The sequence below is a fragment of the Magnusiomyces paraingens genome (genome assembly GCF_902498895.1).
Source record: "Magnusiomyces paraingens strain CBS 517.90 genome assembly, contig: contig4, whole genome shotgun sequence".
NCBI classification, from domain to species: Eukaryota; Fungi; Ascomycota; class Dipodascomycetes; order Dipodascales; family Dipodascaceae; genus Magnusiomyces; species Magnusiomyces paraingens.
This window is the reverse complement of record NW_022474070.1, coordinates 403,737-425,000: the sequence shown is the minus strand read 5'-3', so window position 1 is coordinate 425,000 and position 21,264 is coordinate 403,737. Positions and strand designations below refer to the sequence as shown.

At 41.8% G+C, this 21,264-nt stretch overlaps 4 protein-coding genes across 4 annotated transcripts; 2 read left to right on the top strand and 2 right to left on the bottom strand.

Annotated features, from left to right (window-relative positions):
• Positions 1–17: 17 nt before the first annotated feature.
• On the bottom strand, positions 18–3,599 carry SAPINGB_P004923 (uncharacterized protein; the record flags this gene model as incomplete). The annotated part of the gene is made up of 4 exons (XM_031999638.1): positions 18–3,062; positions 3,119–3,336; positions 3,384–3,543; positions 3,591–3,599. 4 exons carry the CDS (start codon positions 3,597–3,599, stop codon positions 18–20), a joined length of 3,432 nt encoding a protein of 1,143 aa, XP_031855529.1.
• Positions 3,600–4,599: 1,000 nt separating this feature from the next.
• SAPINGB_P004922 (uncharacterized protein) lies at positions 4,600–7,224 on the top strand (the record flags this gene model as incomplete). The annotated part of the gene is made up of 1 exon (XM_031999637.1): positions 4,600–7,224. One exon carries the CDS (start codon positions 4,600–4,602, stop codon positions 7,222–7,224), a length of 2,625 nt encoding a protein of 874 aa, XP_031855528.1.
• Positions 7,225–10,551: 3,327 nt separating this feature from the next.
• Positions 10,552–18,315, top strand: SAPINGB_P004921 (uncharacterized protein; the record flags this gene model as incomplete). Its single annotated transcript, XM_031999636.1, has 2 exons — positions 10,552–13,748; positions 13,878–18,315. The coding sequence occupies 2 exons, from the start codon at positions 10,552–10,554 to the stop codon at positions 18,313–18,315; spliced, it is 7,635 nt and encodes a 2,544-aa protein (XP_031855527.1).
• A 223-nt stretch (positions 18,316–18,538) lies between these two features.
• SAPINGB_P004920 (uncharacterized protein) lies at positions 18,539–21,141 on the bottom strand (the record flags this gene model as incomplete). The annotated part of the gene is made up of 2 exons (XM_031999635.1): positions 18,539–21,055; positions 21,103–21,141. 2 exons carry the CDS (start codon positions 21,139–21,141, stop codon positions 18,539–18,541), a joined length of 2,556 nt encoding a protein of 851 aa, XP_031855526.1.
• Positions 21,142–21,264: the final 123 nt, after the last annotated feature.

Below are 21,264 nucleotides of genomic sequence, written 5' to 3'. Positions count from 1 at the left end.
TCTTAATCTCTCATCCTTCAAGAAGTCCGTCCAGACTGTTGTTGATACCTCGTGGCTGCTACAACCGGCTGCACAATCTTCTCCGGATCCTCGCCATCATCATTCTCATCATTTAGGTACTCGTACTTCATGATAATGTTGCGGATCCGTTCCCGTTCCTTTTCCCGGTCCTCGCGTTCTTTGGCTAGCGATGTCACAAACTTGGATGTCGACGGCAAATCCATCGTCTTAATTGTCGACCCACTGTATACCATGCTCTTAACTCCAGGCCCTCCTCCTCCTCCACCACCAGATCCTGTTGACCCGTTCGACTTGAGCAGTAAAGCATACTTGACATGCCCTTGTTTCGGCGCTTCATACGTAGTCCCAGGCTTCCCAGGCTTCCCAGGCTCAAGCAAACCTGAAGTCTTGGGCACAGGTGCATCAAAGGGCTTCTTCACCCCTCCAGCCCGTACTCCACTCGCCGTAACGTCTGTTCGGTCCATCATTAGTTGCTGTAGTTCTGCCTCCAAATCATCCTCTGCTTGCAAGTTCTCCCGCTCAGCCTGTCGCCGCTTCTTTTCCACATATTGCCGTTGTCGTTCACGTTCCTCCTCCTCTGACTTTTCCCATTTGGGCATCGTAAACTCTTCGTTCCGCCCAATATCCTCTTCATATCCTCTTCTCGTCTTATTCGTCGTCCCATTCTTGCCTCCGCTCTGCACAACTTGCATCCCGCGCACTTCTTCTGGCGGCGGCGGTTGCCCAGACATGACCGCCTCGAGCCCTCGGGTTGCACCCTCTATAGTCTCGTACAGCGGGGTTTCCGGCCGGATCCGCTTAAATGTATCCCTCAACTGGAATTCAATGTCCATGGATACGTTCCGCTTGAGCCGCACGTAGTACTGCAAAAACGCAAGGTACAAGTCAATTTCCCTCGCAATCCCGCGCTCAGGTAAATGCTGGTCTACAAAATTAAGGTACCCACCACACGAGTCCAACAAAGTGCACGCCAACCGTACTCGAAACAGTTCCAATGGTGAATCTAGAGCACATCCCTCGGGCAGTGGCATGTTCCCAGGGTACCCCAGCGTCAACATCAGATACAGAGTGTTCATAATCACGTGGTGATCCACAATCCGTCGCTTGCAAAGCTCACCAAGGAAAATCGCCTGCGACAAGCGAATCTGATTATTTCGAAATCCACCAAGCTCCAGCCCACGTCGAATATCTTCAAGAACGCTGTCTCCAACCATCACCGCAAACGAGTAGTAATACTTTTTAATGTCCTGTAGCATATCCGCAATAAGCGCAATGTTCTCCTGTTTGACTTTCCAAATCTTGTAAAACACCTTGCGCAACGCGTGAAACGTCTCTTGATCATTCCAATCCATTTTATAAAGTTGTCCCAAAATGAAATCTTTATTGTCTGCGTCCAAGTCAAGATAAATGAGCTTCCGAATGTACCGCTCAATGACGGGCCGCTCCTTGGCAGGAATAGCATTCAAGGGAGGAGGAGGTTTGACGTAGTGAATCGCATATGTAATCAAAAGTTTCTCATCAATCCCAAGCTTGTTGGAGGCACGTGTCTTTTCAATAAAATCAAGGTACTTGCCCATGATTCTGTGAGTTGCCGGCTTGTAATACAAGTACTTGCCGCATCCTTCCAAGAATCCACAAACCATTTCAATGGTCTGTTTGTCAACCCACGTCAAAAGCGAATGCAAAATGTGGAAAATCGCAATCTTAGGCACAAGCCCAAACTTTACAAGTTCAGAGTAGTAACGAATGATAAACATACGGGTAGAGTATAACTTGGCCACCTTTTTCTTGCGAAGATACCCAAAATAGTCTTGTAAATAAGTCAAAATGCCATCCAAAAGCCCAGGTGCAATAGGATTAATGTTGGCCAAAAATCGACAATAATAACGTAACTTGTACTGTTCTGCAGGTCGCATTGTAGTCAAAAACTCCAACACCTCTGCGCGCGTTTTGTCATTGTTTATTTCCTTGAATTGGTACGCACATTCATCAGCAACATCCTTATCAGGGTTGCGAGAAAGTTTCTGCAAAATATCTGTGATTGGCTTTGCATCTTCGCTTATTTTATCAGTCGACGACTTGGTTATATACTCGGATGAGTCTTTAGGCACAAATTCTTGATCATCTGTATTTGCTTCTTCAATAGTTTCAGACTTATCAGAAACCTTTTCTAAACTCTGCAAAAGTTTTTCTTCCTCCTCATCGTCAGAAACATCACTAACATCATCTGGAATGTCGGTAGTAGGAGCAAGCCAAACTAAATCCTCGTAAAATGACTTTTCAGAGTCATCAGTCCACAACTCCCCTTCCACAAGAGCAATATCACCTTCGTCTCCAATTTCTGACTCTCGTCGAAGAATAATTTCTGCCATGGCTAAACCAAGAATTTTAAACAAAAGTTCGCAATTCGAAAGCATAATGGCCGCTTCCTCCATCAAAGTATTGTAATTATTCGCATGCTCTTCCTTCAATGAACCAAACTTCAAAATACGTTTTTCATTTAGTCTTTGCATAATCAAAAGCTGTCTAGCAAGGTACCGGACTCTGCGATCAAATGAGGCAGCATAAGTACCAAGAACGCGTCGAAATCTAACCCGAATTGGAGCAGAAACTAGTGGCTCAATAGATTCATCTGAAGTCCCATCAGGGTTGCCCAGAATCTCGTGGCCATAATACTTGTGGAGCATAAAAACAACACTAACTGGAGAAAAATTAACCAAATCAGATGCTAAAATCTCTTTAAGAGCCATAAGTGGTGGAGGATCAACAGTTCCGGATGGGCTTTTGACCTTAGCAAAGGCAGGAAGTCCATAAGGAGCAGCATCAGAAGCATCACGAAACACACCAACAAGCCAAAGCTCAGTAATGATCCGAGTAACCAATTTTTGACGCTGGAAAACATTTTTTAATTCACGTTCGCGTGCAATTTCTGGAAGACTGGCTAGCGCACTCTTAGAAGGATTAGCCACGCCATGCATCATGTTACTGAGTAAAGGCCCAGTAAAATTGATACCAAAGCGTTGATGGAGAGCCGACACAATCTTTTGGTAAAGTTAGATTTGATGAATAGAATGTATTATAAACAATCGTTGCTTACTTCGGTTCCTGAAAAAAAGTCTGCAGAGGTTTTGCATTTAATAAGGCCTTCTGTGACCGCGCTCACAACCTCCGAAAGATACTTTTCAAGAGACACAGTGCGGATGTCGGTCAAAAGGGATTCTAAAGAGGCAGAGTTTAAAGAAACACGAACTTTGCGGATGAAAGCAGTGTTTTTCTTTAAACTCATGTCTAAAGGCGCAACAATAGGGAATACGTCTGATACTGGTGTTAAATAGTATAAAGGAAGCTTAGAAAATACAAACCTGCTTCATCGTTCCATGCTGCTTGATTTAACTTGAGCAGCTCAAGTCGCCGAGAGTGATAGATTGAGTAAGATGCTGTAAGAGAGGGGTCCGTTGCAATGTCCGACTGATCAGCAGGAGGCATAGATGCCTGCTCGGCACTTGAGTTGGGTGCATCTACCTAGAAATAAAGTTAGAAATCGTTATTATCAGTTTGGATTAACATACCTGAGACATGAGAATTATTCATTAAAAATTATTCAGTCAAGTTTATATACTGAAAACAATAGAAAGGTTGGTTTATGGTTGGTGATAAAAAGGGTGGTGGAAGAGAAAAAAAAAAAAAAAAAAAGCTTGAGAAAAAAAAGAGGGAAATTGAATGGCTACTTATTAGAAGAGTTAAAAACATAGCATATGTGACTAAGCATAAAGCTCACAATTTTTGATCAAAATCAAAAAATAAAATAAACTACAGCATTTAAACCTTTATATTGGCATGGAACCAACCGTCAAAATAGTCACATAAGAATAGGCACTGAATGGTCAATTATTAAGTAAAACATATTGGGACTTGGAAAGATACATTTGAAGGCTTATTTTTTGAACAAAAACGCTGTTACAACAAAGGCGTCTTATGACTTCAAAAAATAGACGAAAAGAGCTACATTCTTTCAGAGTATCTAAGGTTAAGTTGTTTGAAAGGATAGACGATAATTTCAGGAATATGGTCTGGTTGTGAAACAAAGATTAAGGAATGTTTTAGTTGAAATTGTAGTTTAGGAAGGCACACAAAATATTTAGGCAAAATCAAATTCACTTATAAATTGAAAATATTTTTAAAATCTCCTTAAGGAATTTGGATTTTTAAGAACTCATTTAAATGAATTCAAAATTTTGAAGTAGTTGGTTTTTAAAATGCCATTTTTTTTTTACATCCCGATACCAACTAATCTTATCATTACTACAAAATGACTAATCACAACTAAGCATGTACATATATTTTGCCATGCTGTTCACCTTGACATTCACGTGAGCCATAACTTTTTGGCGTAGCCACCTTTTTCCTATTTGCTGGTCACTTCTTCAAGTCTTTCAAAACAACCAAAAAAAATAAAATAAAATAAAAACACCTCCCCCTGTTGTCAATTGTCCGCAACGGTTTAACTTTTAACACTAGACTTTCCAACGACACCAGCGTGTGTCCGAGTTTTCTTTTTTTCACCCTTCTTCATCATCTATGACCTCGTTAAAGGATTTCATCAAAAAGGTGCGCGCCGCCAAAACAATTGCGGACGAGCGTACTGTCATTCAAAAGGAATCCGCCGCCATTAGAACATCGTTTCGCGAAAATGACACCGACAACCATGTGCGGAAACAAAATGTAGCCAAACTGCTATACCTTTTCACTCTTGGTGAGCGCACGCATTTCGGCCAGGTTGAGTGCTTGAAGTTGCTGGCAACGTCGAAATTCTCCGACAAGCGTCTTGGCTACTTGGGCACGATGCTTTTGCTCGACGAAAATCAAGAGGTTTTGACCCTTTTGACGAACTCTCTCAACCAAGACTTGTCACATCCTAACCAGTACATTGTGTCGCTTGCACTCTGCACTCTTGGTAACATTGCATCTACCGAGATGGCTCGCGATTTGTTTGCCGACATTGAAAAGCTTATTGTTTCATCAAACTCTTACCTGCGCAGAAAGGCAGCAATTTGTGCCATGCGTATTATCCGCAAAGTGCCCGAGCTTGAGGAAAATTACGTAGACAAGGCCAAGTTGTTGCTTGGAGATAAGAGCCACGGTGTTTTGCTTTGTGCCATGGCACTAGTGACAGATATTTGCATAAATAACCCTGATCAGATTCCCAATTTCCGCCAGTCACTCCCTCTTTTGATTAAACAACTTGAGGCCGTTATACAATCCGGATATGATCCAGAGCACGACGTGACTGGTATTCCAGATCCGTTTTTGCAAGTCAAGATTTTGCGTCTAATGAGAATCTTGGGAGCTGGTGATGCTCAATCTTCTGAGATGATGAGCGACATTTTGACATCTATTGCATCCAAGACTGACTCCACCAAGAATGTTGGTAATGCAGTTTTGTACGAAGCAGTCCAGACCATTTTTTCAATTGAGGCAGACCCTGGTCTTCGGGTGCTTGGTGTTACCATTCTCGGTAAATTTTTGAGTAACCGCGACAATAATACTCGATACGTTGCACTCAATACTCTTTTACAAGTCATTGAACGTGAACCGATTGCAGTTCAGAGACATAGAGCAACCATTATTCAGTGCTTGCAAGACAGCGATATTTCTATTCGCCGACGTGCGCTGGAACTTTCATATGAGCTGGTGAATGAGCAAAATGTACGGGCTCTTACGCGCGATTTGTTGTCCTTTTTGGAAACTGCTGATACCGAGTTCAAGGCAAAGCTTACCTCACAGATTGCGATTGCGGCTGAAAAGTACGCGCCTAACCGCCGGTGGCACATTGACACCATCATACGGATGCTCAAGATTGCAGGAGGATACACTCAAGAGAACGTTTTATCGTCATTTGTTGTTTTGGTGATGAACTCTGAAGATTTGCAACTGTACACTGTACAGAAGCTGTATGCATCTGTGCGCAATGATTTCACTCAGGAGGGCCTAACATTAGCTGCAACATGGCTTATTGGCGAATACGGCAATGTTTTACTTCAAGGAGGCTCATTCAACGACGAAGATCAACCTGTGGAAGTTTCTCCAGCTGCCATTGTCGATGTTTTGGAGTCAATTCTTAACAGTTCTTATGCCACTGAGGTTGTCAAGGAGTATGTTTTGAATGCTTTGATGAAGCTCACTACACGTGTTGGCCAAAATCCTTCTATTATTGAGAGAATCCGGTTGTTACTACAGAAAAACGCTATGGATTTGGATACCGAGATTCAGCAACGTGTTGCTGAATACAGTACGCTTTTTAAGTACGATTCTGTGCGGGTTGGTGTTTTGGAGCGAATGCCAGCGCCGGAGATGGCTCAAGAGCTGAGCAAGCGATATGAGGAAGAGAAGAAGAAGAAGGATGTGAAGCGCAACCCATTACGGTCTGTTACGGCTAACTTGTCTACGGGAGGATCTACAGGTAAGAGTTCTGTGGCAGTTAAGAACAATGGTGGTGCAGGTGCATCTGCTGGTGACTTGCTGCTTGACTTGATGGGAGATGATGATTCTAGTGCTGGGGCTGGTGGCGCTGGCAACGGAGTATCTGCAGCACCAAGTGCAGCACCCCAGAAAAACAATATCGACTTGTTGTCTGATTTGTTTGGAGGAAGTGGTGATAACGGTAGCAGTACAAGCACTGGTAACGGTGGTAGCACCAACAGTGCACCTGCCAAACCTGCAAACCAAAGCATTTTGGATCTGTTTGGCAATTCACCTGCAGCACCATCATCAGTACCTGTTTCAGCTCCAGCTCCGACACCCGTGAGATCTACTGCACCCTTTTCATCGACTCTTGGCATTGGCGAGATTGAAGCATACTCTCGAGGATCACTTCGATTAACTCTTGAGCCTATTCGCAAGGAAGAGCCTGGATCTGTTGTTATTGTTGCACGGTTCCACAATGACGGTGGACTCGGTTCTCCTGAAATTAGCAACATTAATCTTCAAGTTGCCATTCCTAAAGGTCAGAAACTGACGATGAAGGCTCTGAGTGGAGGAGGCCTAGTTGTTGCAGGATCTGGGCCGGTGACACAAGAGCTTAAGATTGCGGGTACACCTGGAGGCAATGTTAAGCTGCGGATGCGGTTGAGTTATAGCGTTGGTGGGGGAGAAGAGGTCAAGGACCAGGTGGACTTTGCCAAGTTCCCCGAGGGGCTGTTGTAATTAGGGAAAGAAAGAAAGATATAAAGAAAGAAAGAAAGGTGTTGAATATATATAATTATAAATAAATATTTTTACAGTTTTAATAAAAAACCAAAAAAAAAAAAAACCAAAAAATTAATTTTTTTTTTTTTTCAAAGAAAGAGCAATAGATTCGAGGTATTTTTTAATAAAATACGACTGGTGACGATGATTCCTACAAAACAAAAACCCCCCTTGGCAGCAAAATCTAATTTCGCGCATTGTTTGAAAAGTAATGTTAAGCTTACTGTTATATTTAAGTTAGCAAGTAAATTCTGGGGTAAAGAGGACTAAGAGAAAATTAAATGACGAAAACAATTATTTAATTGCCACGTTATATTTATTCTTGGATATGACATTCTATATATATATATATATATATATATATATATATAACACTCAGAATGGGTAGTAGTTTTTAGAGACCTTGAGATTTGTTGTAGAGATTGGACACAGGAGTGATATATACAAGGGAGAATTAGAGAGAAAGTTTTTTTTTAGGCGTGTACTTGAGATACTTTTGAGTTCTAAAGCGGTTACTGTTATTTTAAGCCAGTGCGGGTGCAAGACATATATATATATATATATACCCAACAGGTACAGCCATATGGAAGGGTTTAAATAAGTAGAAGTAGAAATAAGAAAAAAGAAAAAAGGAGAAGAAATTGAAATACAAAAAAAAAAAAAAAATGAGGCTTGAAAAGAAAAAGATTTGAAGATTTGAAGATTTGTTTTAAGGGATATAGGAATTGGATGGAAGTATGGAGATTTAGAAGAGTTAAGAGGTTTGTTAATATATATATATATATATTTTTTTTTTGTATTTATTTAAAGAGAGTAATTTAGGACCTAAATATGCTATAGAATATGTATGTAATTTTTATAATGTTCGAAGAGAGATGTTTTGAGATTATGAGATTATTATTATAATAATTATGAGAAAAACAAAAAAAAAAAAAAAGGTTCAAGACCTTATTCAAGACCACCAGATAACCGATGTTGGTGGCTGCTATAACATGTGGGCAATTAATTTAATGCATTTAAAGATTAAAAAAAAAAAATAAAATAAAAAAAAGCGAAAGATTAAAAAACAAAAAAAAACAAAAAAAAAAAAGCGAAAGATTAAAAAAAAAGAGGAATGATTTTGAGATAAAGATGACAATTGGTTCAGTTTTTGAATAAAGACAATGGGAAAAAGAAAAGAAAAAAAGGATTTTAAAAAATATACAACAACATCAACAACAACAATTGCAAGTCATAAATACGCAGGCATGTCTTACATTTATCTTTAAAAATCTCCAAAAAAAAAAAAAAAATACAAATAAACCAGCCAGGTTTTAAGAATTCTCGGGAAAGTTTTTTTTTTTTTTTCTTACGGGATATGGTATTTCTAAATTTTTTTTTTTCTTTTCCAGATAAGCTCAAAATGTATAAACAATTCTATATACAACTATAAACCAGCCAACCCCGCCTTTAAGTAACCATTTGGGGAGTGTTTTTATATACACCAAAGGATTACAAGTTTTTTTTTTTTTTTTTTTTTTTTTAAAGAATAAGAATAAGAATAAGAATAAGAGAATAGAAAAAAAAAAGTCAAAAAAGAGTATATATATTATTAAATTAATAATAGCAACCAGGAAGTGAGAAGAAAGAAACACAGTGTGCACAGTTTACATTAAGTTTACTATATAATGATGATTAAATGAATAAACAAACAAACAAACAGACAAACAAATAAACGAACAAACAAAAAAAACAAACAAAAAGAAGAGGAAGATGACGAAGAAGGAGAAGAAGTAGTAGTAGAAGAAGAAGTACAATAACAATAACAATAACAATAACAAGAAGTAGAAGTAGAAGTAGAAGTAGAAGTAGAAGTAGAAGAAGAAGAAGAAGAAGAAGAAGAAGAAGAAGAAGCAGCTGCATTTCTAAAGTGTTGTTTTGATAATATTCAAAATTTAATTTAATTTAATTTAATTTTTTTGATTAATTGATCAGGACGCAGTTTGTGGCTGCTTTAAAATTTATCATGAAGACTTATTTATTTATTTATTTTTTTATTTTTTTATTTGAGCGCGTTTCTGGTTAAATGTTTTTACGGGTCTTTTAAAGATATTGAAAGAATGCTTATTTTAAATTATTTTAAATTATTTTAAATTATTTTAAATTATTTTAAATTAAAGAAGATGAAAATGTTGATATTAATATAATTTTTTTTTTTTTGATATTTTTGAAATGATTTTGCCATTTTCCCTTCAATCATTTTTTTTTTTTTTTTTAATTTTTTTAATTTATTTATTTAACAAAATTACGTAGACACGCGCGAGTTTATTTGGGTGGGACTTTTTTTTCCAGTTGGGAATTTTGAGTTCCGACAAAGGACCTAAAAGAACCAAACAGCTTAATTCAAAAGAAGAAGAAGAGAGAAAGAGAATAAAAAAAAATTAAAGATTTAAAGATTTAAAAATTAAAGATTTAAAAATTAAAGATTTTTTTTAGATGAAAATTGGTTTGAATTGAATCAATTGATTTTAAAGATAAGTTTGTTGAAATAAAAAAAAAAAAAAAACTATAAGTTTGATTTATTATTATTATTATTATTATTATTATTATTATAAGCGTCACTAAAAGAAATTTTTTTTTTTTTTTTTTTTTATTATCAGTTAATCAATTCTTGAAAGATTGAAATTCTGTAAACATTTCATCTAAAACCCTTTAATATTTTTTTTTTTTTTTATATTTACTTTTATATATATATCAACATTTTTTTAATAGATCTATCTAGATATATATATATATATATATATTTAACAATTCTATATAATATGTATATTATGGTTTCATTAAATAGTAAAAAAAAAAACAAAAAAAAAATAAAATTTAGCCATTTGGAAAAAAAAAAAAAAAAAAAAAAAAAAAAAAGATTGTTTAGAACGCCCTGCGTAGACACACACACACACACATACACACACAAAAAAAAAAAAAATTTATAAAAATGCCAGCCGGCCCGCCCTGTTAAAAAAACAAATCTTTTTTTATTTTGTCCTCCAAAATTTATGAATTTATTTTTTTATTTTTTATTTTTATATAAAAAAAAATAAAAATAAATATCTCACAACAATTTCTAAAATCTTTTCTTCTTTTTCTTTTTCTTTTTCTTTTTACCCCCATCTAATCGAATTTTAATATATTTATTACACACTCGTTTTTTTTTTTTTTTTTTTTTTTTTTTTTTTTCATCTATTCTATACCCAGTCAATCGTTCGTTTTTAATCATTTCCTCAAAAGATCCATTCTTTGCATAAAAATATGCCTTCCGCCGCCAATGGCAGAACGCGTCCATCCCATTCAGTCCTGTTGACTCGCAATGTCAACAATAATAATTCAAATACTTCATCTAATAATAAAGAAGTAAACCTTACAGAATCTTTCAACAATTCAAGTAGTAGTGAAACATTAAGCTCAAAAACAACTATACCCACATCAAATTCAACAGAAAATAGTCCCAGTCCTGGTCCTCGTCCTGGTTCTCGCTCGTGTTCCGGATCTAGTACCAGTAGTACCGACTCTTCTTTTTTCCCCTTCAATAACATAAACAAAAGCTCAGATTTACTCACAATGGGAGATTCAGCTACTGCTCATCCTGCTCATCCTGCTCATCATCATCCTCCTCCTCCTCCTCCTCCTCCTCCAGTAAATCCACGCGTTGCAGCATTGGCTTCTTCGGCAGGTGGTGCAGCCTCAAGCGTAAGACGTTTCCCGTCAATCCGCGCCATTTTCGGCTCAGATTCACCCACAGGGTCTTCTTCAAAGGCGGCCGGAGCCCTGCGAAGACGGTTGCGCAAGAATAACGCACGTCTTGAACAACAACAACAACAACAACAACAACAACAACAACAACAACAACAACAACAACCTCAAGAAAATCAACCAAATTCAACCCTTTCAGAACAGCACCTTAAACAACAAGATTCACAAAAGACTTTAACCCCTCCATCTTTACATCCAACATTGAGCTACGCGTCTTCAATTATATCAACAGCTGGCCCACCACCTAAACTCGACGATTCCATCATTGCAGTCTCAGCTATGGACGATTTTTCAGAATATAAGTTTAACGACGGGTCAGATGATGGCATCACAACAACAACAACTCTCACAAAAGAAGATATGGTAGCCACTTCAACTCCAACTCCAACTTCAACTCCAACTACAACTACAATTACAAATGCAACTGTAAATACAACTCTATCAACTATAAAACCTAGTATCACTGCTACTAGCAACTCCACAGTTACTATAAAACCAATAACTGGTCGTGGAACCAGCCCAACCAATCTTCATCTGGATTCTTGTCCTACACCGTCTTTGCCGGAACATTCATGTTTCACACCTGCTGCTTCAACTACTCGTTCCATGATTTCTTCCGCTACCCACTCGCGCACTATCCCTTCTTTTGCATCAACTTCTACTTCTACTTCTACTTCAACTTCAACTTCTACTTCAACTTCAACTTCTACTTCAACTTCAACTTCTACTTCTACTAATACTTCTACTATCTCTTCAACATCAACTTCTTCCCCAAGCATGCCCTCTTTTTCTCCACCAAAACGCTTGTCCCGACCACCTCCCCCCACTGCACTCTCATTTACTAGCATTAACGGGAACGCAACAAACCATGCTTCTTCATTATCGTCAGCTTCTTCATCTTCTTCCTCTACAACTGCTACAACCCCTATATCTACATACCATACCTCATCATCGTCTCCATCTTCCTTTTATTTCTCATCATCTTCCTCGTCCTCCTCAGTTTCTTCGTCTTACGCTTCATCCTTCACTTCTCCATCTCAGCTTTTAAGAGGTAATGGCCACCACCATAATAATCACCATAGCCATCATGGAAATTACCATGGCCATCACCACCATCGGACTAAAGACCCATTCCATGATCGTTTCAAAACTCTTGACTCGGACTACTCTCGGTTCTGCTCAAAAACAGGTGTTTATAAAGCAAACGTACTACGTCTTTCTCTTCTCTCTTTTCTACGTCAACAATGTGGAGACCAACATGCGGAATCAGCTACTTCTACGGACCCAGATGGTGAAGGATTGTCATCATCCTCGAAACAAGAAAATCCCTCTTCTAATAATAGTTCACCGAGAGGCTTGGCCCCAGAGGACGTTTCAAAGCGCCTTAAAATATTTCACAAGTGGTGGAACGGCCTACTTAACGCGCTTAAGGATAAAGACAAACCAGTTTCTGGCTCAGATCGTTCAGCTTACTTGGAAGCAATTTCTGGCATTATTGCACGCAGCGAATGGGTCTTGACTTATAATGATGATGCAACTACCTCTTCGGTATCATCCACAGACAAAAGCACCCTTCTCAATTCTTACAGACTCATTTTCGAAACCCTCCTATGTGAAACCCTTTCTTGGGTCCTCACAAAACTATCTCTCAAAACAGTCCCAATTTCCATGGCTGCCTTTGCAGGCAAAGTCATTGCATATGCCTTTTTTTACTCTCCCGGTGTAGCTGCCCCACTTCTTTACCTCTTGCGCGTCCCTCCTCTTGCTGTTGATCGCATTCTACGCGTGTCTTTCCCACTACCCGAAGAAGATGACCCGGAAAATCTAACCAACGGCGGATCCCCAATTAATCCTCCGAGTTCCGCCTGCGACTTGGACGTATTGACCGAGGCTGCAAACTCCATGCGTCCTTTTTTCCCTCAATATGTCTCAAACCTTGTTGGATACACTTACCATAAGATTTCTGGAGGGGTCCAACACTTCCAAGAAAACTCTGGAGCAAGAGCATCAACTTTCCCAGTTTCAGGTACCAATTCTTCTGGCAGTGCGGGTCCGTTTACAATGACGAACCCACATGTATCCAAATCACGGTCAAAACCGTTTCGTTCCTTCCATAAACAGCAACAGCCACAACAATCACAGCATTATAATACTACCAAACAATACCAATCTGTTCCACAGGAAAACCCGGTCCCTAAATCGCTTTGTACAAATGTTTTTGCATCAAAACCACCAACACCAGCTCTTGTTCCGGACATTTATGGTCCATGGGTGCGTCGCTGGACTTCTTTCAACAGTGACGTCTTTTTTTCTTTCCTTAAGCATTATTATACTATCATTAGCACCATCTATGCCGCCTCACCTTTGTGCCCACTCAACAGGCAGTATCCGAAACAGCACCTTGGTGGTGCTTCAGGCGGACTTAGCACACCGACAAACATGGCTACAGCAAAAACTGCAGCCGCAGCTTCTACCAGCTCTGCATTGCATATGACAGCTCCGGGACTTATTGTTCTTCATGCTTTTATTCTCACGGGCCTCGATGCTGTGATCCGGCCTCCACAGCGCAAGTCTGTTTCTTTGTCGTCATCTTTATCCCTTTCGTCATCGTCATCGTCATCGTCATCGTCATCGTCATCGTCACCATTGCATCTCGCGTCTGGTAACCCAAGCCATTTGCGCCTATCTATTATGACGTAAGTGCAAAAATAGCTTATTTTAGGTTTATTTTCTCTTTGTGTCAACAAAAAGCAAAGCTCCCGTTTCATATACTAACCAAAATAATTTTTTTTTTTTTTTATTTTTTTTTTCTTTTATAAATTTAGTAACGCTCTTAGATCGGGCGCCGTAAACACAAATGGCGCAACTCTACCACCAGACTTTCTCCCAGACTCATACGCAGTTGATTTGACTCCTGTGAGCTCGGCAATGGGCCGCAGAAGAGTCGACCAGCTCAAGCTGTTGGCCGTCATTCGCGAGATTTTACATAACGACGAGTCATGTACGCCATTTTTCGAGCCTTACTGTATACAGCTTGAGCGTATTTTACATGCTTCCGCATACCGCACCAGTCTTTATGATATTGATTCTTGTGTGGTTTTGTGCGACCTTGTTGAAGAGTTTCTCTCAAGCCTGGTGCTTTCCTCCTCGGTTCGTACAAGACACAGAATTTCTATCCAAAAGGACAATGCTGTTGACTGGGGGTTCTGGATTACTGTGGTCCAGCGCATGTTATCTTCGGAAAATAGCAACACTGAACTTCGTGCCCTTGCATTTTTATTTAATGTCTGGGACCATATTCCCATTGCTGCCTCAAGTTCCGGTAGCCGCTCTGGTAAACTCTTTTCTCAAGACCGTTCAGCTCAACAGAAAACCTCTTCGTCCATTTTCGATCTCTACTTTGATGAACAAGAAAGTCTTCGCTGGAACTGTACTACCTGGCTTCTTTCTCCTCAAATGTGGATGCGTTACTTTTGCCATTGGCACCCCCTTGTACGTTCCTATTATCTACGACTCCTCTGTTGGCGCGTAGCTTCGGTGGGCCCAGGCCCCGAGCATAGCGGATTTATCACGTCAGTCATTTTCTCAAACCATAATGCTGATGCTCGTGCACTTCTCGAACAGCGATTGACATATACTTGGGCTCGGTTTGGCGAACTTGTTGAGGTTTGCGTTGCCACAAATAAACCTGTTCCTTCGACAGTCCCGTGTTTGCCTATTATGCATCGTCAACTTAAAATTGTTCACAATCCTGCGGCTATGGCTGCCAATCCTCCAGTGGCTGGTGGTGGTGGTGGAAGCAATAGTAGCCATATCCCTGTTTCTGTCATGATGCTACAACACGCCCGTGGAAGTAACATGGGCAGAGCGTTTCACCAACAACTTCAGCAATATCAGCAACAGCAGCAGCAACAACAACAGCAACAAAATGAAACTGCAAAGGTTAATACTAACACGCCACGCAGAATTGACCCATATGAAGTATTTGATGAAGTTGCATACTCATACCCGACTCACTCACAAGCTCCAGACTTGCTCCCATCCAAAGTGGGAGCAAGCCAAGGCTCAACTAATGGGTCATTTGTCTTACGAAGCAATCATAACAATTTAACTTCTACCATTTCAAACGTGAGCACACACACAAATGATATGGCTTTAAGTTTCAAGAGATATAGCACTGGGCGGTTTGAGCAATCAACATTGTCTTCAACACTACATAAGAATAACAGAAGCTCTAATTCAACGCCATCGTTGCTCAACATGGCGGCAGCTGAAGAGCAAGCTGCCCAAAGACAGAACCAAGGTACTGCTACTCAACAACAATCATTTGGGTCAAGCATTCGCAAAAAATGGGACTCTTTCAAAACAGGCAGTGGGTCTAATCTTCGTCGCTACTTTGGGAAGAGTAGTGGTAGCAATGGCAGCATAAATGGAAGCTCAGGACCTGCCCAGTTGACGATGCAGCAGCACAATCAACAACAGCAAGTAGAGCAGTCTAGCTGCCCAAGTTGGGGTGACACTGCAAGGCTAGAAATTAATGGTCGTGCGGCTTATTTGAACGAAGTTGCACCCGCGTCTTCTTCAACAATGGCACCACGCACACTTGAGTCTCTTAAAGAAAACTCGATGACCTCCACAGATCTCGGCCAACCGGTTCTTACAGCTCTCGGTGGATCTGGCATCCAATCGCCCGCTCTATCTTTTGCCTCTCTGGACGGGTTTGAACCTTCTGGTCTTGAACTGCTGCCACCTCCACATGCACCATTTTCTTCTGGTGGCCATGGTGGGTCCATGACGCCTCCATCATCCTCTTCGGCTGCATCGTCGCCCACATCTTCGCCCATCTCCCTCTCCCTCTCTTTTTCGTCCTCCACACCCAACCATGGTCCTTCCACGCCAGTTTTGCATCATACCGCTGGCGGAAGTGACTACTCACCTTGTCTTTCTGCTGAGTCTTCAACTTTTTCCAACTCATTCACTCCCATCTCTAGTCTTTCGTCAGCATCAACACCGCCGTCACCTGGGTCTTTGCTACAAAAACGCCATTCCAATGGTGACAAATTTGTTAGTAGTAACAATGGTGGCTTTTTTTCACCTTCAGGGGGGAGCCCTCATGGACGCCCCAGAACGGAGCAGCCATTGCCACCTCTTCCTGCAAATATGCAGCTAGGCTCGCAGCCTGGAACTAACGGAACAAGCACACCTCAACAAGGAATATCACGTGCTGGCTCGCGGCTTTTGTCTCGCACATCGTCTACTCTGGGACGTACCGGTAGCTCTAGGCTTCTCAGTCGTAGTCAGACCATTACCTCTAATCATAATTCTGACTCTAGCATTACTGGTTCGCACAACTCCAATAGTGCTGCATCTCTCACGATGACACTCATTCCTCCACCCCCTCAAATTTTGCGCAAACGTCCAGAAATTGTGAGACCACGTTATAAATTTGGATTGGAGTTTAGCGAAGAGTCTTTGCTCAAGCAACAAGAACTGCTTCATTCTAAGCGTACCCAGTTGTATTCTCATCATTTTGGTTCACCCTCAGGACCAGGGACTACTCAATTGAACACTCCACAGTTTCAAGCTCATGAGCAGGATTACTACCATTTCCATGATAACCGTTTCTTGAATTTTGCACCTTCTTCTGCGACAGCTACAACGAGTCCTCGCGTTGTAAAACCAAAATTGCCTTTTGATGGGGACTCAGATACATTCACTGAAAACGAGGATGACAATACGGGATATAGCATTGGTGGATCATCGAAGGAGATGAATATGTGTTTGAGTATGCGCATCAATGCTCGACTGGAGCCCATGGCTGGCCATGCATTTGGGCTTGATATCTCGCCAGAAGCCCTAGAACTTGTCAAGTATCTCCAGCGCGAAGCGCAACGGATGCAGAACAGATATACAAACATGTTCCGTTCCAAAGTCCAACTTGTTCCACAAACAGCAACAGTTGTGGGGTCGGTTTCTCCTCGCCCGGAAACTCCCTCACTGGAAAAATTTGGAGTTGAAATGATGGGGTCTACTACATTGGAGCCTACCCCATCATCTGTTTCTTCATATCGCACATGTAGTGAGGGGACAAGCAGTACTGGAAATTGTAGCACTCAAGCGTCGCCAATCTACACATCCTTTAACGATGGCCCTACTGAAATGAGAACTCTCGGAACAGCAACGTCGATGTTGTTCAAGCATTATAACAACAGACACGGACAGCAGGCATCATTTGCAAGTAGCAAACGCAACTTAAGCAAGGTTCTAGGGCTCTACGATAATGGAGATGATGAAGATGACAGCGACGTGACATTTGATTCTAAAATGCCATCAGCTGCCGCCCCACCCACTAATGTTACTGAAAAGCCTCTTCCTGTATCTGCGGTACCTGCGGCATCTGGAGCCTCTGGAGCATCTCCCCAGATATCTCTTTCATTGACATCGCCCGACTTGTCTGACATTTTAAGTCATTACGGTGACGATAATAGCAGCGGTACCAATAGTCCAATGATTGAACATGATAGTTCTTGCGACTCACCTGTTATTTCCGATCGCACGACGACAATTCGGACACGCGTGGGACACCATTTACAACAACAAGATATGGTGGCCGACCGTAATAGTGGATCATTTAGTATTTGCAGCGGAAGCACTGCGACACGTGCGAGCGTGGATCCCAGTGAAGGCAAGTATGATGCACTTGGAATCCGACAAGTTCTGACTACAAGTGGTACTAGTAGTAACGGACTTTTAGGTCGCCCTGACTTGATGTCGCTTGTACCAGCCCTTTCATCACGATCTGCAACTAGTACACCTACCTCATTAACTGCTTCTGCTCTTGCTTCGCCGTTTTTGGGCTCAGCTCCTAGTACATCCACCCGTGCACACTCCGAGTTCCCCTTTGAATCCTCTCCATTGTCAAGATCCGACTCTGAAGGTGATTCATTTGACGAGAATGATGATGGCGATGACTACGACTACGACTATGATGACGACGATGAGAATGATGAGAATCGTGAGGGTTTACGCAAGTTTGAGCACATGTCGTTACGTCGGGGCGACGCACGCGCACGGGCCAAGATTGCAGACAATGACAAACACTGGAAGTACGCTGGCCGCGCGCTCAATGAGTGGGCACTTGTTGTGCGCGAGTTTCAGGATTTTGTGAGAATGCGGCGTAGTGTATTTGGCGCCGGTCGACTTGAGGAGTTGGATGTGCCATTTATGATTGCTGAGATTCCAGCAAAGGCTCTTATTGGGTGATATTGAAGCTTTATTTTTGTCCTTTTAAATGGTCAAGTTTAAGACATTTGACATATATTTTTTTTGCATTTTCTCTATTATCAAAACAAAAGTGATATAATAGCCTTCTTCAATAACTTTTTATTTTTCCATAAAATAGACTTAATTTTTAATGTATTAATATTCAAAAATTCAAATTTCACAAATTCCCTTAACTTTACACTATATTTTAAAGCTATCTTCATCATTTATTAAACAAATCAGCAAGTTCTTCTGGTTGCTTCGACGTGACCCGGCTGCTGGGCCCGCTAGCAACCGCTGTTTCGTCCTGTGACACTTCCTCCGTGCTTCCGCTAGCCACACTCACATCCGAGTCTCCGTTACTGTTCTCTTCGCGCCCTGCTCCGGCCAACAATGAAGATGACCCTGAAGGTGATGGCGATACTGAACTGAAGGGGCGTACACGTAGCGACGCTACAGGTGAAGGTGTGGCACTGGTGGTTCCATGAGCAGTGGCTGGGGTCACCGAAGGGGGAGGGGCCGTGCTTCTGTTGGGAAGCATGTTGAAGATTGTGGTTGAGTCAAAGGAGGGTGATTGAGAAGAGGACGTGTTTTCCTCTGTCTCGTTTTCAGCCTCAGATTCATTTTCGTTCTCTGGCTCAACCACTTCTTCATGTTCGTTCTCTGGTTCAGCTTCTTCTTCTTCTTCATGATCATGTTCATGTTCATGATCATTTTCTGGCTCACCCTCATCCTCATTTTCAATCTCGAGATCGTGCTCAGTCTCAGCCTCAGATGAATTCTCTTCAACATCACCCGACAACGCTGTGACTGACGAGCTCACACTAGCCACACTCTCTGTGCAAGATGCAGGAACAGCCACAGGCGTCGATGGTTCAGACAATGCTTCAATAACTGGGGGGTCGGCAATAGGTGCTGTTTCAGGTACAGGACCAGGGGGAGTTGTAGGTGCAACAAGAAGGGTCGGGGATTCGGGCTCAGGTTCTGAAACGTAGTCGGTAACTGTGACAGCGTCTAAAATAGCAGCTGGAGAAACCGGGGACACTATTTCAGGTGCATTCTCAGGTTCAAGCTCAGAAACAGGTTCAGCAGCAGAAATGACAGGTGCAGCGGCAGCAGGAGTAATAGGACGTGGACGACGCACACGAGGGGTTTGTCGGGAACCAGTGAAACTCCCATTACGGTGAGTTCGCGTTGATGACCCGGTGCTACTTCCACCACTGGCATGTCGCTGAGGTGGGCGCTCAAGTCTTGCAGGTCGCGGATTCTGTGGGAATGGTGGGGTAGGCAATCCATTGGTTGAGTTTTCACCAAAAAGTGTAACTATGAGGTACCCGGCAAGCAAAGCTCCAGCACACTCAATGGCCCAAAGAAATATCGGTCCCACAATAAAAAGCAGAATCCGGTAGCGGTGCATCCAGTACCGAAGGCCGCTCCATTTTGTGTGCAACGTAAGTAAAGCCCCATTCAAATGGGCAACGCGGTCAAGTTCTACAACTGCCCATACGTGGCCATCCCCCTTTTCAGTATCAAGAAAGTCTTGTTCAACAATCCCCTCAAACTCGTCCTTGATGCTTTTCTTAGGTGGTGGTGCGTTCTTTTCAAGCTGCTCGACTGCAGAGTTAACATCGCGCGGGATTTCAGCAGGAATCTCATCAGTTTGCCGAAATTTGGCAATAAACAGTGTACCCTTTGTTTTCAAGTACTCTGACGAGGAACTAGCCCACCATCCAACAGCATCCAATACCGTCTGTGAAAACGGATATGTCTTCAACGCTGCTCCTGAACCATCTCCGGCACGGCCTTCCAGTGCGTCGCGTCGTGTCCAATCGTCCACCATGTCCAAACTCACGCGCTCGCTGAATCCGCCACTTACAAGACCGACAGCATATACGGGAGACCAAAATAACGTTTCCAAATATTCAAGCAAAAGCGGTTTATATGCGAGGATAGCTGGTCGTGTTGCTAACACAGACACCAGTGGTTTCTGTTGTGGTTTGGATGGAGCCACCGCATGCAGTGGAACACCAGCATATAAAGTTGTGGTGGAGTTTGGTGTACCACCGCGTGCGGGGTGCACTGCAGGTCCACGCACGTACAGTTTTGGGAGGTCCATGAGATATGTTTCAGGGAAATGGGTGAGAGGGAATCGCGAAACAAGCCCGGCATTACGGTACAGCAGCTGCTTGTTTGGCACGACGTAAGCCGGGCGTGGGGAAGTGCCACGCGACAATGAGGATGCAGGACCGTGGAGCCGCACAAACTCGTGGATATTGGGAGTCACAGCCAAACGCACCATAAAGTTCCCGAGATTCTTATTATGAGCATTTCGGGGGAGGTCCAGGTCAACAGCAAGTCGGTACCCGACTGAGTGGCGCATGAGAGGGAGAAGTGTTGCAGAAAGGTCAATGGCTGCAAAGGGGCCTGGTATTTGCGCGGTTTTATCTTCTGAAACATGGCCTGTACCGGTACCAGCAACTCCTCGGGCCCCGGTAAACGTGTCCTGGACAATTGGCGGTGCCCCGACATGGTATGGATCAACAGCAAGCCATGAGTAGTCAAAGTAAAGGGGGACGGATACTTCCGACTCCGGGATGAAATGGTAGTAAATAATGGCATAAAGTAGAAAGGCCGACGCGTAAAGAAGTATGGCAAAAAACGCCGTCACTATCACGTAAAGTGTCCGGCGTGCATTGTCTGGGGTAAAAATACGGCGCACAAGCGGTTCCGCCGTTACGGACTGAAAATTATTAGAAAAAAATCAAGTAATATAAACGGGCAACTTACATAGAAAAAACTGAAGGCTTGGGATAGAGGGTATAACATTTGGTGATAGTGTTAAAAGGTTTAAGTTTTTGGAGGTTTGGCTTTTTTTTTTTTATTTTTTTGGTATTTTTAAATTAATATATTTGTGGTTAGTACACAGAACATTTTTTTCATATTTTAAAT